Source organism: Aspergillus glaucus, assembly GCF_001890805.1.
Source record: "Aspergillus glaucus CBS 516.65 unplaced genomic scaffold ASPGLscaffold_4, whole genome shotgun sequence".
In the NCBI taxonomy this organism is placed as follows: domain Eukaryota; kingdom Fungi; phylum Ascomycota; class Eurotiomycetes; order Eurotiales; family Aspergillaceae; genus Aspergillus; species Aspergillus glaucus.
In genome coordinates this window covers 925,828-938,932 of record NW_019170456.1, presented here as the reverse complement: position 1 = coordinate 938,932, position 13,105 = coordinate 925,828, and the positions used below count along the sequence as shown (strand labels likewise).

The 13,105-nt window shown below is 48.3% G+C and overlaps 8 protein-coding genes across 8 annotated transcripts; 5 read left to right on the top strand and 3 right to left on the bottom strand.

Moving 5' to 3' along the window:
• Window positions 1-98: 98 nt before the first annotated feature.
• Window positions 99-1,002, top strand: pre4 (proteasome core particle subunit beta 7; the record flags this gene model as incomplete). Its single annotated transcript, XM_022548782.1, has 3 exons — window positions 99-128; window positions 188-335; window positions 398-1,002. 3 exons carry the CDS (start codon window positions 99-101, stop codon window positions 1,000-1,002), a joined length of 783 nt encoding a protein of 260 aa, XP_022403933.1.
• Window positions 1,003-1,195: 193 nt separating this feature from the next.
• On the bottom strand, window positions 1,196-2,251 carry ASPGLDRAFT_32969 (fumarylacetoacetate hydrolase family protein; the record flags this gene model as incomplete). The annotated part of the gene is made up of 3 exons (XM_022544243.1): window positions 1,196-1,328; window positions 1,388-2,109; window positions 2,237-2,251. The coding sequence occupies 3 exons, from the start codon at window positions 2,249-2,251 to the stop codon at window positions 1,196-1,198; spliced, it is 870 nt and encodes a 289-aa protein (XP_022403932.1).
• A 335-nt stretch (window positions 2,252-2,586) lies between these two features.
• Window positions 2,587-2,973, top strand: ASPGLDRAFT_120698 (succinate dehydrogenase assembly factor 1; the record flags this gene model as incomplete). Its single annotated transcript, XM_022540163.1, has 3 exons — window positions 2,587-2,667; window positions 2,737-2,768; window positions 2,850-2,973. The coding sequence occupies 3 exons, from the start codon at window positions 2,587-2,589 to the stop codon at window positions 2,971-2,973; spliced, it is 237 nt and encodes a 78-aa protein (XP_022403931.1).
• A 538-nt stretch (window positions 2,974-3,511) lies between these two features.
• On the top strand, window positions 3,512-4,144 carry ASPGLDRAFT_119428 (Hsp20/alpha crystallin family protein; the record flags this gene model as incomplete). The annotated part of the gene is made up of 1 exon (XM_022540050.1): window positions 3,512-4,144. One exon carries the CDS (start codon window positions 3,512-3,514, stop codon window positions 4,142-4,144), a length of 633 nt encoding a protein of 210 aa, XP_022403930.1.
• A 1,180-nt stretch (window positions 4,145-5,324) lies between these two features.
• ASPGLDRAFT_23271 (uncharacterized protein) lies at window positions 5,325-7,550 on the bottom strand (the record flags this gene model as incomplete). The annotated part of the gene is made up of 1 exon (XM_022543263.1): window positions 5,325-7,550. The coding sequence occupies one exon, from the start codon at window positions 7,548-7,550 to the stop codon at window positions 5,325-5,327; it is 2,226 nt and encodes a 741-aa protein (XP_022403929.1).
• A 1,245-nt stretch (window positions 7,551-8,795) lies between these two features.
• ASPGLDRAFT_1147052 (ATG3/ATG10 family protein) lies at window positions 8,796-10,160 on the top strand. Its single transcript, XM_022539630.1, has 4 exons — window positions 8,796-9,140; window positions 9,235-9,366; window positions 9,434-9,655; window positions 9,711-10,160. The coding sequence occupies exons 1-4, from the start codon at window positions 8,973-8,975 to the stop codon at window positions 9,924-9,926; spliced, it is 738 nt and encodes a 245-aa protein (XP_022403928.1). The 5' UTR covers window positions 8,796-8,972; the 3' UTR covers window positions 9,927-10,160.
• On the bottom strand, window positions 10,052-10,769 carry ASPGLDRAFT_119881 (U2 snRNP complex subunit MSL1; the record flags this gene model as incomplete). The annotated part of the gene is made up of 3 exons (XM_022540098.1): window positions 10,052-10,345; window positions 10,409-10,622; window positions 10,696-10,769. 3 exons carry the CDS (start codon window positions 10,767-10,769, stop codon window positions 10,052-10,054), a joined length of 582 nt encoding a protein of 193 aa, XP_022403927.1.
• A 286-nt stretch (window positions 10,770-11,055) lies between these two features.
• On the top strand, window positions 11,056-12,542 carry ASPGLDRAFT_43756 (WD40 repeat domain-containing protein). Its single transcript, XM_022545879.1, has 4 exons — window positions 11,056-11,358; window positions 11,424-12,010; window positions 12,081-12,321; window positions 12,381-12,542. The coding sequence occupies exons 1-4, from the start codon at window positions 11,136-11,138 to the stop codon at window positions 12,419-12,421; spliced, it is 1,092 nt and encodes a 363-aa protein (XP_022403926.1). The 5' UTR covers window positions 11,056-11,135; the 3' UTR covers window positions 12,422-12,542.
• The last annotated feature ends 563 nt before the right edge of the window (window positions 12,543-13,105 follow it).

Genomic DNA, 13,105 nt, shown 5'->3' with positions numbered 1-13,105 from the left:
CACCAAGGATCTTCTTCTTCTTCTTCTTCTCCTCCTTCCCTCCTCCCCACCTATTTGCTTTATTCCTTTAAACCATATTGGAGACCGTGCCGTGCAGCATGAACCACTTTCCGGAATCCTGGGGTCGAGTAAGAGCAGCTAAACCATTACATAAAGGTCTATATCGCTGATATGAGTGTACTTGAAGCCCAGAAATGACATCTATGGAGCTTACAACCCCTCGTTCCTACAGACCACTGGCCCGAAAGCCCACACTCAGTCTCCCGCTGTGACCGGGACGTCAGTGGTTGCGGTCAAGTTCAACGGAGGTGTTGCGATTGCGGCCGACAACCTGGGTACGTTGGAATATTCAATTCACAAATACTAGGCATTTCTGACGACTGGCTCTCTTACACAGCATCGTACGGCTCCCTCGCTCGGTTCACCGATGTTAAACGACTTCGAACCTTTGGAGATTCTGCTGTGGTCGGATTTGGTGGTGACGTGTCTGATATGCAATACATCGACCGTCTCCTAGGATCCATCGATATCAAAGAGAATTATTCGGCCCATGGAAACCTGCTCAACGCAAAGAACCTCCACACCTACCTGTCGAAGGTCTTCTATAAGCGCCGTTCTGAATTCAACCCGCTTTGGAATCACGTCCTGGTTGCAGGCTTCGATGGGAATGGACAGCCTTTCCTCAGCTCAGCAGACCTGCTTGGCACCACTTATTCAGCCCCTCATCTGGCGACCGGCTTCGGTGCTCACCTCGCTGTCCCAATTCTCCGTCGACTGTTCCCGGAGGAGAAGCCCATCAAAGAAATCAGCAAGGAGCAGGCAGTGGCAGCGCTGAAGGAGTGTATCAAAGTTCTGTGGTATCGGGATGCGCGGAGTCTCGACAGTTACTCGATAGCAGTGATCTCGAAGGATGGCATTGAGGTGAAGGAAGATGAGAAGCTTGAAGCCCAGAGCTGGGCATTTGCTGAGTCGATCAAGGGATATGGCGCTCAAACTGTCTAGGTCTTTTCTTTTCTTTTCTTTTTTTTTTTTTTTTTATTCATACGACATTCTGCGAGAATCCGATTAATAGGAAAAGATGTTACGAACCCCAAATCAATATAGTTGCCTTATGTTTTGCGCGATATTACCAAGAATAGTACTATATTGGGCAACTAAGATATACTATGGAACTGCCCGATTTTACTTTCCGTGTCTAAAGCCTAGGCGATGGCTTCTCGTAGACGACCTTGTTGACACACGATCCTACACTGTCAAGCGAGACCTCAACCTGGTCTCCGTCCTTTAACCAAAGTTGGGGCTTACGACCCATGCCCACTCCTTGGGGACTGTCAAGCACATGAATGAGCAACGATTCGCCAGCAATGATTGCGGTGAAGACACTTACGTTCCGGTGAAAATCAGATCTCCAGGCAACAAAGTCGTCCCCTTGGACAGGAACGACACGGTTTGAGCCACATGGAAGACCATGTCCTTGGTCGATGACGATTGAACAGTTTGACCATTCAGTTTGGTCGAGATCATCAATGCATTGGGATCGCGGATCACATCCGTGGTCACGATACCAGGTCCAAAGGGTGCCCAGCCATCAAAGCTCTTACCCAGGGCCCATTGCCCTCCTCCACGCTTGATCTGCCACTCCCGGTGCGAGACGTCATTACCCACTGCGTACCCAAGCACATAGTCCAAAGCCCGGTTCTCAGGCACGTCCTTGGCTAGCTTGCCAACAACAATAACCAGCTCACACTCGTAGTCCAGTCCCTCATCATCTTGCACCAAGTAAGGCACGGGAATGTCATCGGTAGGACCCCCGATAGAGGGGACAGGTTTGTAGAAAAGCACAGGGTATTTGGGGATGGGCAGGTTGGACTCCTTCGCATGCTGCTCATAGTTCAACCCTAGGCCGCGCACTGTGCCGATGTCTTCTCTTGCCAGAGGGGCCAGGAGCAATTTCACCTCGGCTGTTTGGTCTGTGACTTGGTGTTGTCCGAAGATGTCACCCTTGATCACCTTTGCTTGAGTCGCTTTGGACATGTCAGTCACGCCGGGAGGGAGGATGGCATCGCCGTAGTAGATTTGGCCGTCTTTGGCCAGGAAGCGAACCAAGCGCTGTACAGAGACATTGATGGTTAGCTTCTTGGTGCATTCTATCGGTGGTATCAAACATAGATAAGCGTCTCGCGAAAATAGTTGAACGGAGTATTCTACATAGTAGAGGTATAATTGGTCGACTTACCGAGAAAGCAGGCATTTTTGTGTGTGTATTATATATGTATATATCGAAATCGCTCAGTTTAACTCAAACTAAGGGAGAAGAGGTAGAAGGACAAACTACAAAACACTGAATCATCTACCATATATATCCACGGAATCGGCCACAGCTCCTCGGTCCATGTGCATCTCGGCCGGAAGAAGAGGAGTTCCCCGGCGTCCCCCCAGTTTCCCGGAGACGGAGCAGAACGGAGCTACGGAACCAATGATGTAAGGAATGTACTAGTATTATTTTCTCTTTTTTCTATCAGTTATTTCCAACCAGAACAGAGAGCTTCTACTCTGTATTCTCGCATTCTATCTCTGTGTACATCAATGGCCCGATTGTCAGGTCTCCAACGAGACGTCTTATCTCTTTACCGGAAATGCCTGCGGGAAATCCGGAAAAAGCCTATGGTGAGCTCAGAGCTACCAAACCCTAGACCAATGGAAAGGAAAATCTTGCTAATTCGCCTGTCTGAACAGGAGGCACAGGATAACTTCAAAGCATATGCTAGGTGCGTCTCCAAACTCTTGACTATTCAAGAGTCGCGAGAATTGTCGCAATCGCTTGAAACCAGAGCTAACAATGGCTGTAGGGCAGAATTCCAGAAGAATATCTTCGTCGGCAAAAAAGACTTCACCGCGATCGAGTACTTTTTGCGCAAAGGCCAAAGGCAGCTCGAGATGTATTCGTCTCCAGGAATTCGCAATATCCGATAATCGAAGGCACACTGTCAACAACTGATAGTCGTCGACACCCATGAGAAGGAGCTGTACATTTGAACAAGGGTCATAGTCAGCGATATATGCAGCAAAAAAGAATATCGACCTGAATAATCAAGGAATAACCAAGTATGATCGCGGGAGATCGCATCGACGAGGCATTGCGATAGAGGTCATGTGACCTTGAATTCCGGAATGTCACAGAAGGTTCCACAGGGTTCCCGTAGGATCGGGTAGATCTTATCTTATCGGTCCGTGATCTCGAAGCATCTTGAGGCTTCAAGGGACAACCAGCATGCGGTTCCTGACAATTCAGTCTGATTCAAATGTACATGCGCGTGGGCTCTAGAATAGAGCTCGATGAATATAAAAATCATGGCTTGGGACCCCTTCGGTTGGCTTGTCTTCATCAACTTTCTCATATCAGAATAACTGGTTCTATACTCTGACAAGAGCAAGCGACTACTCTTCTACTTCCAACATTTTTCATATCAAAGTTTTAACCTCCCTACCCTTAACATCCAAACAAGACAAAATGGCCTTCTTTCCACACTACACCATTAATATGTCGCCTCTGCTCTACTTGTTGGAACATGACTATGATGTCCACCGCTCAACTCGCCCAGAGCACAACCACCACCACAAGCAATACCATAATCACCGCCAGCCTTCCCCAGTTCGTTACTTCAGCCCGAACTTTGATCTGCGGGAGGTGAACGAGGCCTACTATCTTGAAGGAGAGCTCCCCGGTGTTAATCAGAACCATGTCGATATTGAATTCTCTGATCCTCAGACACTTGTGATCAAGGGTCGAGTGGAGCGGAATTACAACAACACAGATGAGGAAAGCCAGCAAGATGAGGAACAATCCTCTGAAACCTCCTCCAACAAGTCGTACCAACCTACCGTCGAAGACGAGGACGAGGCGAACTACTCATCACCTGTGGCGACACCAACCTACTCTGAGAAGCCTGTTTCTGAGAAAACTCAGAAGCCAGCGTACAAGTACCGACATTCCGAGCGCGCTATTGGCGAATTCCACCGAGTCTTCAATCTCTCTACAAGAGTCGACCAAGATGCGGTCAGGGCTACCTTGAGAAATGGAATTCTGTCGCTGGTGCTCCCGAAGGAGCCGGTACCGAAGATGAAGAAGATTCGGATTGAATAAAGGATTTCATATACGGTTTTTTATTTGCTGAATATCTGGAGTTTCCATTGCTATGTTTAATTATATGGGGCTATGATATGATTGGAGGATGGGACACCGCATTTGTTTTCTCGAATCGACTTTCCCCATTTCTTCAGACGCCATCTGGATTGCATATATCTTGCATGAACTATGGTTTTTGCTAGGAGCGGATTGCTTTTACTTTGCATTTTCATGAGCTATGATCTTTTTATTAATAAATAGCATATCAATTAATGATCTGTCATATGGAATCTTTCTCTCGACATTTCCCTACATTAGACTGAATGCACAAGTGGCCGACACATTGATACCTAAATCTAAAGTGTAAAGTAGAACATCGTGTTCGCAATACGAAACACGAGCTATGCCAGGGACCCCTGTATTCAGAAGCTCACTCCAGGTACCAACACATTGACACATGTTCACTAACGTGTCAAGTCCTCCGTAGGTACAGGGCACTAGTGCTCCATACCGACATGCCGAGCAGATACGCGAGTACAAGTACGTACACTGTCTGTACGGAAGATGGTACTTGAGCATAGATTGAATAGTACAGCATGCATATTATTTTATTCTTTTGTATATGCATATGTATTTCCATTCTGATATATTATTGCATTCAACAAAATGTAGTTACTGCTGAACTCAGCAGATCCTTACAGTGTTGAGACATTTCGCATAGATATGTCAATCCCACAGACAACACACAACAATACCTTGGCTTGTGCTTAACACTCTTTTTCAAATCATTCTGAAACTATCAAGACTTAATTGGCAGTCTGACAGATGCATGTTCGGCAGGGCGCTCGTTTAGACACCCCGTTAGGGCCTCACCGCTACATACTCGTTTCCTTTCTGTCACAATAGAGATCCCCGGTTATAGTAGTAGTAATAGTAGTAGTGTGTAGTATGTACAGGTAGTCGCTGGTTATTCAGTCGATAACACAAACACTCATTAAATAGTAAGTAAAACTCGTAAACAAGACCACTGACAGTCCAGTAAAAATGGTGGTATATCCAAAATCCCGCCCTTTCCCAACATAGCTGCATAACCGTACCGTGAACTTTTGAACGTTCGTATATACTATTATATATGGAAAGAGTAACAAAGAGAGAAAAAAAAAAAAAGGTCGTATCGCATGTTCTCCAGCATCATTCTTCATTTGAAAATAAACGGGGAAGTGGACATGTTGAGACTCCGGCGCTTGACAGGTCGAGCATATTTGATTTGCTGTTCATCAATGCTTGGGTTCCTGACCCTGTCGCAAGACCCTCCGGCTAGAGTCCCATAGTCCGTTTCTGCCACGGGTTCCATTCGTTCCAGGAAAGAAATGGATTTCCGCAGGGCAAAATCAGTGCTGTGTCTTGGCAACACAGATTTACCACCCAAGTTGTTGTTTGACTGACGGTAATGTTCGTTCACCATGTCAGCTCTAGTTTGCTTGGCCCTTGCCGTAGATGATCGGTGGATGGATTGGTTCTGGGGTCGATAATGGTCAAAACGATCGTAGTCTGCTGCGTCTGCGTTGTTCAAGCGAGTATAGTTCCGAGTGTTATATATGCCCGGAACCCCAGGGATCCTTTGTTCAGTACCGGTAAAAGAAATTGATTGATGGCGTGATAATCGGGAAGAATTCAGAGCATGAAAGTTCTGGTAGGAGTGGGACGCTTGGCCTCTGATACTGCCTGCCCGTCGCCTCTGAGGAATTGGCGCCTCGGCGGCGTCTTTGGTAGAGGCCTCAAGGCTGTCCAACGGCCCAAGCGGCCGAGAAAAAGACATAGCACGCCTGAGAGCCGTAGAATCTGCAAAACGGGGGCTCTGTAGCGGCGTGTCCGGTTGTAACTGCTGCGATCTATCATACCTAGAAACTTGACGGTTGGAATGGCGTCGAATCGGATCCAGGTAATTCAAGCCCAACGAGTTTTCGACGTGATCTCCGTGTCCTTCGAACCCGCGGCTGGCGGAGACCTTGCGAGACCCCCGAGGTTGCCTTTCTGGTCGTTGAGAATCTATGGATCTCCTAGTAGGTTTATATTGTGAAGAGCGGGCGGACGTAGCGGAACTGTAGCCACTGTCGGCTTTCGCGAGAGATCGCGAATGCCTCTTTCGATCGTGTGGCCTCATATGAGCCTTCCACAAAAGACTAGCGCCATCGTCGATCAGGCTCTTTTCGTTTGGTAATGATATTCCCTCATCCTCTTCTTGTGTAAGGAATGACGCGTGTCTTGGGAACGTTGCCATCGTTGGTGATTTCTCAAAAGAAAATGGGCTTCCAGGGACGTCTTCTTTATCAGGTGAAGCAGAGATCTGAAACATAGAAGTATCGCTGCTTGTCGTCTTCCATTTGCTTCCAGAGCTTGACCTATGGCCGTAGAGTTTTCGGCTATTGGTGTGGTTTGTAACCGTCGACTCTTTTGTATACACATCGTCTGAAGAGATCTCGGGTGACGTGCTGCGAGAGATGTCCAAGCGCGTCCGATCACTGGAAGACGGAGATGCAGAGCCATTGACAACTCGCAAAGAGCCCAACTTGAGCGCACCCAAATGGGTGTACTCGAAATCGCTTGGAGTGTCCGGACGGGTAGAGGTAGAGGCAAAGATAGATTTTGCGGTTGCATCTTCGGTTTCGGGAAACGGTGGCTGCAACAATGTTTGTCTCTCAGCGAATCCGTCGGATGGGCTTTCGGGATCTTGGTTGATTGGCGGAGAGAGTCTTCTGACGGATTGTTGTGATGATTTTCTTGTAGCTACTCCGGGCCGCGTGAGAAGAGAACGCCGGCGAGTTAGGGAGAACCGCTGATTATCCACCATGAAATACGTATTGGAAGATGTGGCTTCCTCCAGTGCATCCTCGTAGATGGTGCCCCTGGGGCTCTGAGGAAGCGATTGAACTGAATAGGATCTTTTTGGTTGTCCCGGTGTATTGCCTGGCTGGAAAACATCGCGTAAAGATTCTGGCTGAAAAGAGGCCCTTCGGGTTGGCCGAAGGGAAGGCCGCCTGCTCATGGAGGCGGCGGCGCTAGGATTCGGACTCGGGAGATCATGGCGATGCTTGTCTGGGTTTTCTTCTTCAGCGACTGATTTGTTCCTTGACCAAGCGGAGACTCTTCGTAGTGACTTTGATTGGGACGGCGCAGAACGAAGCGATTGTGGCAGAGGATCATGGTGATTTGATACAGACGGATTGACAGGGACAGAAGCACTGTTCAGTGGGGTTTTCCGAGGAATAGAACGAGGCGACACCGGGGACGTGATACTCGAATTCGTAGGCGGTGATTTGCGACTGATAGGCCTGAGGAATGACACCTTCTTTGTCAACGGCTTCGACAGACGATTCGTACGGCGACGCCCAGATCGGCTTGGGATGGAGTGGAAGCTTCCCATGGCGTCAATGCGACCAAGATAGATTCAGGGTCCACTTCTTCCTCTGGGACTTTCCGAATGGGACATGCGCAGCATGAATGAGTACCCAAGAATAGCTGATCCCAGGGGGCGGCGTTGGAAGGCCAACAAGACCGGTGATCTAGAACTTCCACCTGAGAAGAACCAGACGAATAGAAGCACCTGGAAAACAGAATAAGAGGTTCTTTCTTTTCTCAAATAAAGATTGAGGAAATAAAGATTGAGGAAAAGAAGAATGGGTATCAAAAGCTAAACATCCGAAACAAGAAAAGAAGCAACAAAGATGGCACGCAAAGAACAAGAAAACAGAGGCATAAAGGAAATAGGATTGGAGCACAAAGAATCCCGAGGGGCTATAGAAGGGGGAAGAGTAAGCTACATAAGAAGCTAAACCAAGGGGTGGGTAGAGACCCATGGCGCCATGATCTAGCTCCACGATGCACGAAAACACTTCAACCACGACGGATGCGTCCTGATCCACCGGGAGCTGCAAAGAGCATGCACAGCCTAACAATGCGGTCGACCGGGGTATCAGAACGCCATGGAAGCATTGCAGATTATGCTGATGTCGCTGGTAACGCTGTTGCGGCTGCTTCTGTTGCTTCTGCTGCCCTTGAGGGGGAGGGGAATGATGAAACTCAACACGTCGTAGCAATTGAGTAATGATGTGCCCTCATTCTCCCACACTCAATGAATGCGGACCAGCAGGTTATCGAGATTTCATTTTCCCGTTTCATCCAGGACGTGCAACAGACCGCGTCTTGATGGTGTTGCGCCGCAAGCAGCGGGACGGATGCATAATGGGGTATGTCGATAAGACGGACAATCAGTCTTTGTAACGATCAGCCACTATGGCAAAGCCGGACAGGACCGATAGATCCCGTGGGAACGACGGTTCTGCAGATCAGCCACAGGGACGAGTACTCTTGTGGTAGAGGAAAGACGGAGAGAGAAAGGAGGAGCGGAGCGTCATTTCACTGCCCTACCGCTTTCGGAAACAATGTGACTTCACCGCCCCCTCCCCGTCTGCGGCTAACTAGGAAACCTTAGTTAACTTTTTACTACTTGCTACTATTGCTTCTACTGCGGCGACTATGTACGATTGCTATCCCTTCAATTAAATCTAACGTCAGTCGTCGTGTCGGTTACTGCAACCGGTTGTTATTGGGCTCAATTGCTTTGTTGTCAATTTCCGAGGACGAATGGGCGGCCACATACCACCCTGATACACTTCTCGAACAATACAAGAAGCGCAAACACACACGAACAATACAGAGTGACGACTGTCAGGCTCGTAGCTGACGGGTTTAGCGGCACTGTGCCTCACTTCTGTCGGTCAATCGTGTTGGATGATACGGTCTCCCGGAGTACACCGCGTCTTGACAAGTCGCATGGACTTCGGAGATGGCGTCTCTTACGTCTTCTAGACCGAGCCAAGAACCCTTGTTGGGCTTCCCTTTTCTGAAACCAGATGAATTTGACTATGGGTGTCGCGTCTTATGCGATCGATTCCATGCATGGCAGATCTCGAGCCTGGGCACAGGGCTGTCGATTCAGTTTGTACATCAACAGGTAGTTCGTCTTCCCTTTGCGGGTCTGTCTAAAAGTAGAAAATTTCCCTATCGATTGTTCTCTTTCTTAATTAATTTAAATCTCGGTCTACTAGACAAGTGATTCGATGCTCAAGATATCACGGCATATTGAAAATATCGGTGTTCACGACGAAGAAAATGCATTAATGCATGAACCCGAGGATCTTCAAGAACCGCAGCTGGAAGACGATTCCGAACATGATCCTGTTCGTGAACACTGGGCCCTAAATATACAGTACATTTGCTTTGGCGTCTTCTGACAGTAGTGACCAGGAAGCTCTCATTCGCGCAACCGAACCCAATGCATCCTTACAGGTGGATTATGATATCGCCCTCTCTCCCACGTATCAAGTTCCCGTCCTGTACTTCACGTTACGGTGGACAAATCACAAAGGTCCAGTGCTCGGAATAGACGCGGTTTACCAGTACTTGGTGCCGGACGAGTATCGAAAGCAATTGAAGAGTGTCGGTATTATAGGTGGTATCAGTTTCGATGTAGGTGCCATGTGCTCCTCGGTTCCAGACCGCTTCACGGCTCACATCTCAATAGTATCATCCAATAACTGGCGCGCCCATGTTTTTCGTCCATCCTTGCAATACTGCGGATGCCATGAGACACATCGCAGGGGGGCAGGATGTCACACCCGAGACGTATCTCGTCATCTGGCTCGGGTTGGTAGGACATTGCGTTGGCTTGCATATGCCATCTGAGCTTTTTGCAACGGAAGCAGGTGCAAGAACCCCAGAACGCCTTGGACAACAATAACTTTGAAGCAGACAGAGTAAAAGTCATCTTCGCTCTTCTTTTTTCTTTCCTTTGTCTCCCCTTTCCCTTTGCCCTCTCTCCATTTCCTCCTAAAATCGGCTACACACGAACGTGGTAGACCCAGATTACTCTTCATCAGACGATGCTTCCATTGGAACGTCACTATCCTCATCCATTGGTGCCTCCTCTTCGTCACTTTCTTCCTCACGCTGTCGCTTAACTCCCTGGGCTGCCTGTGCCTCACCATTGGCTCCACCAATGGGCTTAGGAGGCAGCGCTGTCGATCCGGGAGGGCCGCTGAATATCGATTTTTGCAGGTCGGTCGAACCGCCGCCAACTGGAGCATTCGGAGCCGGGAGGTTGTACGTGCCACGTAGTCTAGCAAGGACATCCGAACTTCCCTTGGCATAAACGATTTTCTAAGAACAATCATTGTAAGCGAGGCTGGTTTTTATATAAGAGCACAAATGAGGACAACATACCATTTCCTTACCAAAGAACTCAAACCCCTGGAGAGCCCGCATAGCTTGTGTGCTGGCCTGGATATCTTTAAACACAATATGGGCTTGACCGCGCATCTTCTCTGTTTTCATGGCGACAACATCCAAGACAACTCCGTAGGTAGAAAAAAGGGTATAAAGCGATAATCGCAGGTCATGTTTCCGAAGCTTATCTGGTAGGTTGGTGCAGTACAGTCTGCAAAAATTGTCAGAATTGCCTGATTACTCACATTCAAGAATAATAGGATGAAAGGAAGGAGAACACTGACGTTTGGTTTGGAAAACCAGCTCCAGGAGCTTTGTTTTGTGTATTATTACGCGTGGGTATAGCTTTTGTAGCCATTCTCGGGGACCCTCCAAGGACGAACGCAAGAGAATTTGATAGGTCTATCGCGGAGATAATAATTGATTACGTGAATGGAGAAGAGAAAGAAAGCGCGTCAAGAAGTGATCCCTAAGTGAAAGGTTGGGGTTTGTTGCTGCTGCTATTGCTTGCCTGTCTACCTGGAGTTCCGTCGCGAGAGAAAACTAGCTTGATGTTCTGCGTATATGGTCATGTGACTTATTATCTAATCTCATGGCCCGCGTCATAACTAACTAATAATAATAGCTGTACATACGGGGTTCTCCCCATTGATAATCCGTCCCCTTAAACACCATACAACAACTGAACGACAGTAGAGAGCTCCTCCTGTCGTCTTACTTTACAATGGCTACTCCGCAAGCTCACCATCTCTTTCATAACCCCATTGCTGACCACTCGTTCTCGTCGGACAAGCAAACGCTTGCCGTTGCGCGGGACAGCAATGTGGAGCTCTACCAGACAGCAGGCAACAAGTTCTCCTTGACTGATGAGCTGAAAGGCCATGAGAAGACTGTTACCAGCGTTGATATCGCTCCTAACAGTGGAAAAATTGTTACTTGCTCTCAAGGTACTTTTGCTTCATAGCAGGTCCCCGAAACGGTGCGTATGCTAACTTCCTGATCACCCCCTTAGACCGGAACGCATACGTCTGGGAACAAACTCCTTCTGGTTGGAAGCCGACATTGGTTCTTCTTCGGATCAACAGGGCCGCGACGTTTGTGCGGTGGTCTCCGTCTGAGCGCAAGTTCGCTGTTGGTTCAGGAGCCCGTGTGATCTCGGTTTGCTATTTTGAAGAGGAGAACGACTGGTGGATTTCGAAGCACTTGAAGAAGCCAATTAGGAGCACCATCACTACTCTTGCTTGGCATCCGAACTCTGTGCTTCTCGCTGCTGGATCGACCGATTCCCATGCTAGAGTTCTCTCGGGCTTTATTAAGGGAGTTGACACTCGCCCAGAGCCAAGCGCCTGGGGAGAGCGTCTCCCGTTCAATACCATCTGCGGCGAATTCCTGAACGATTCAGCCGGATGGATTCATGGCGTGGGCTTCTCACCCAGTGGAGATGCTCTCGCTTTTACTGGCCATGACAGCAGTATCACGGTCGTGTACCCGAGTGCTCCGGAACAGCCTCCTCGAGCGATGCTGAACATTCCCACCCGACTTTTGCCGTTCAACTGCCTTATCTGGAACGGGGAGAATGAAATTATTGCCGCCGGTCATGTAAGTTCACTTTACCTTTTCTTTTCTGTCTCTTCCCACTATTTATGTATACTAATTTGACGACGCGTAGGACTGCGAGCCGTATCGCTTCCAGGGCGATGAGAGTGGATGGAACCTCACTGGACCAATTGAGAGCAAATCTGGAGGAGGCGCTGGGAGCGTTCGAGAGGACACTGCTCTCAACATGTTCCGTCAGATGGATCTTAAGGGCCAGACGCAGGCTGATACCCAGCTTAAAACGACTCATCAGAACACCATCAGCACGATCCGAGCTTATGAGGATACGAACGGTGCTGTCAGCAAGTTTAGCAGTAAGAAACTCCTTCACCAACATTTAGGCATACAGGTTACGGCTAACGATTTATTATAGCTAGCGGAGTTGATGGCCGTGTGGTCATTTGGTCTATTTAAGCCCGAGCGTATTAAACGCGATTGTGGTCAGTGGCCGCTGAAAGAGACAAGATACTTTCTGCTATACCAAAGAATATACATAGATTTGAGTAGCACATACAAGGCTTATTCTGATGCACAAACTGCATACCCGTAGCTGCTCTATAACTGGTCTAACCCAAATAGGAATGGTACAAATACCCCGGATTCCAGTCTCGACCCACATGTCACAGGATCGCGCTGCGTTTGTTCAATTTCTCCGTCTTTCTCTCTTCCCCTCTCATCTCTTCTATAGCAACAATGTGCAGTCTGTCCTTGCTGAGCCGGTGACAGAAACGATAATGAGCTCTAGTGTCAGGACTCAGAAAACAAGAATTGACCACTTCTAGTTCATCGTCATAGTACTTCACCTGATTCATTTCTCCCTCGCCGGTATCCTTACTTCCCTTACTTCAAAGTGGTGAAATATCATTCGTGGATAGAAAGAACGATGTTCCTCGTGGTGTCTTTGATCGTCTTGGAGATTGAGCATGCCTTGATAATATCTTGTACTGTGTCGGTCATTGCCCAAAGCTGTGCATCATAGCAACACCCCTCCCCCCTCCCCTAGCTTCGGTCTCACAATATTGCATTTGATACTGCTATGGCATCGTTAGACATGCTTGCGCGTTCCCCGCACTCCCTTTCCAGCTAACTTGATCTGCG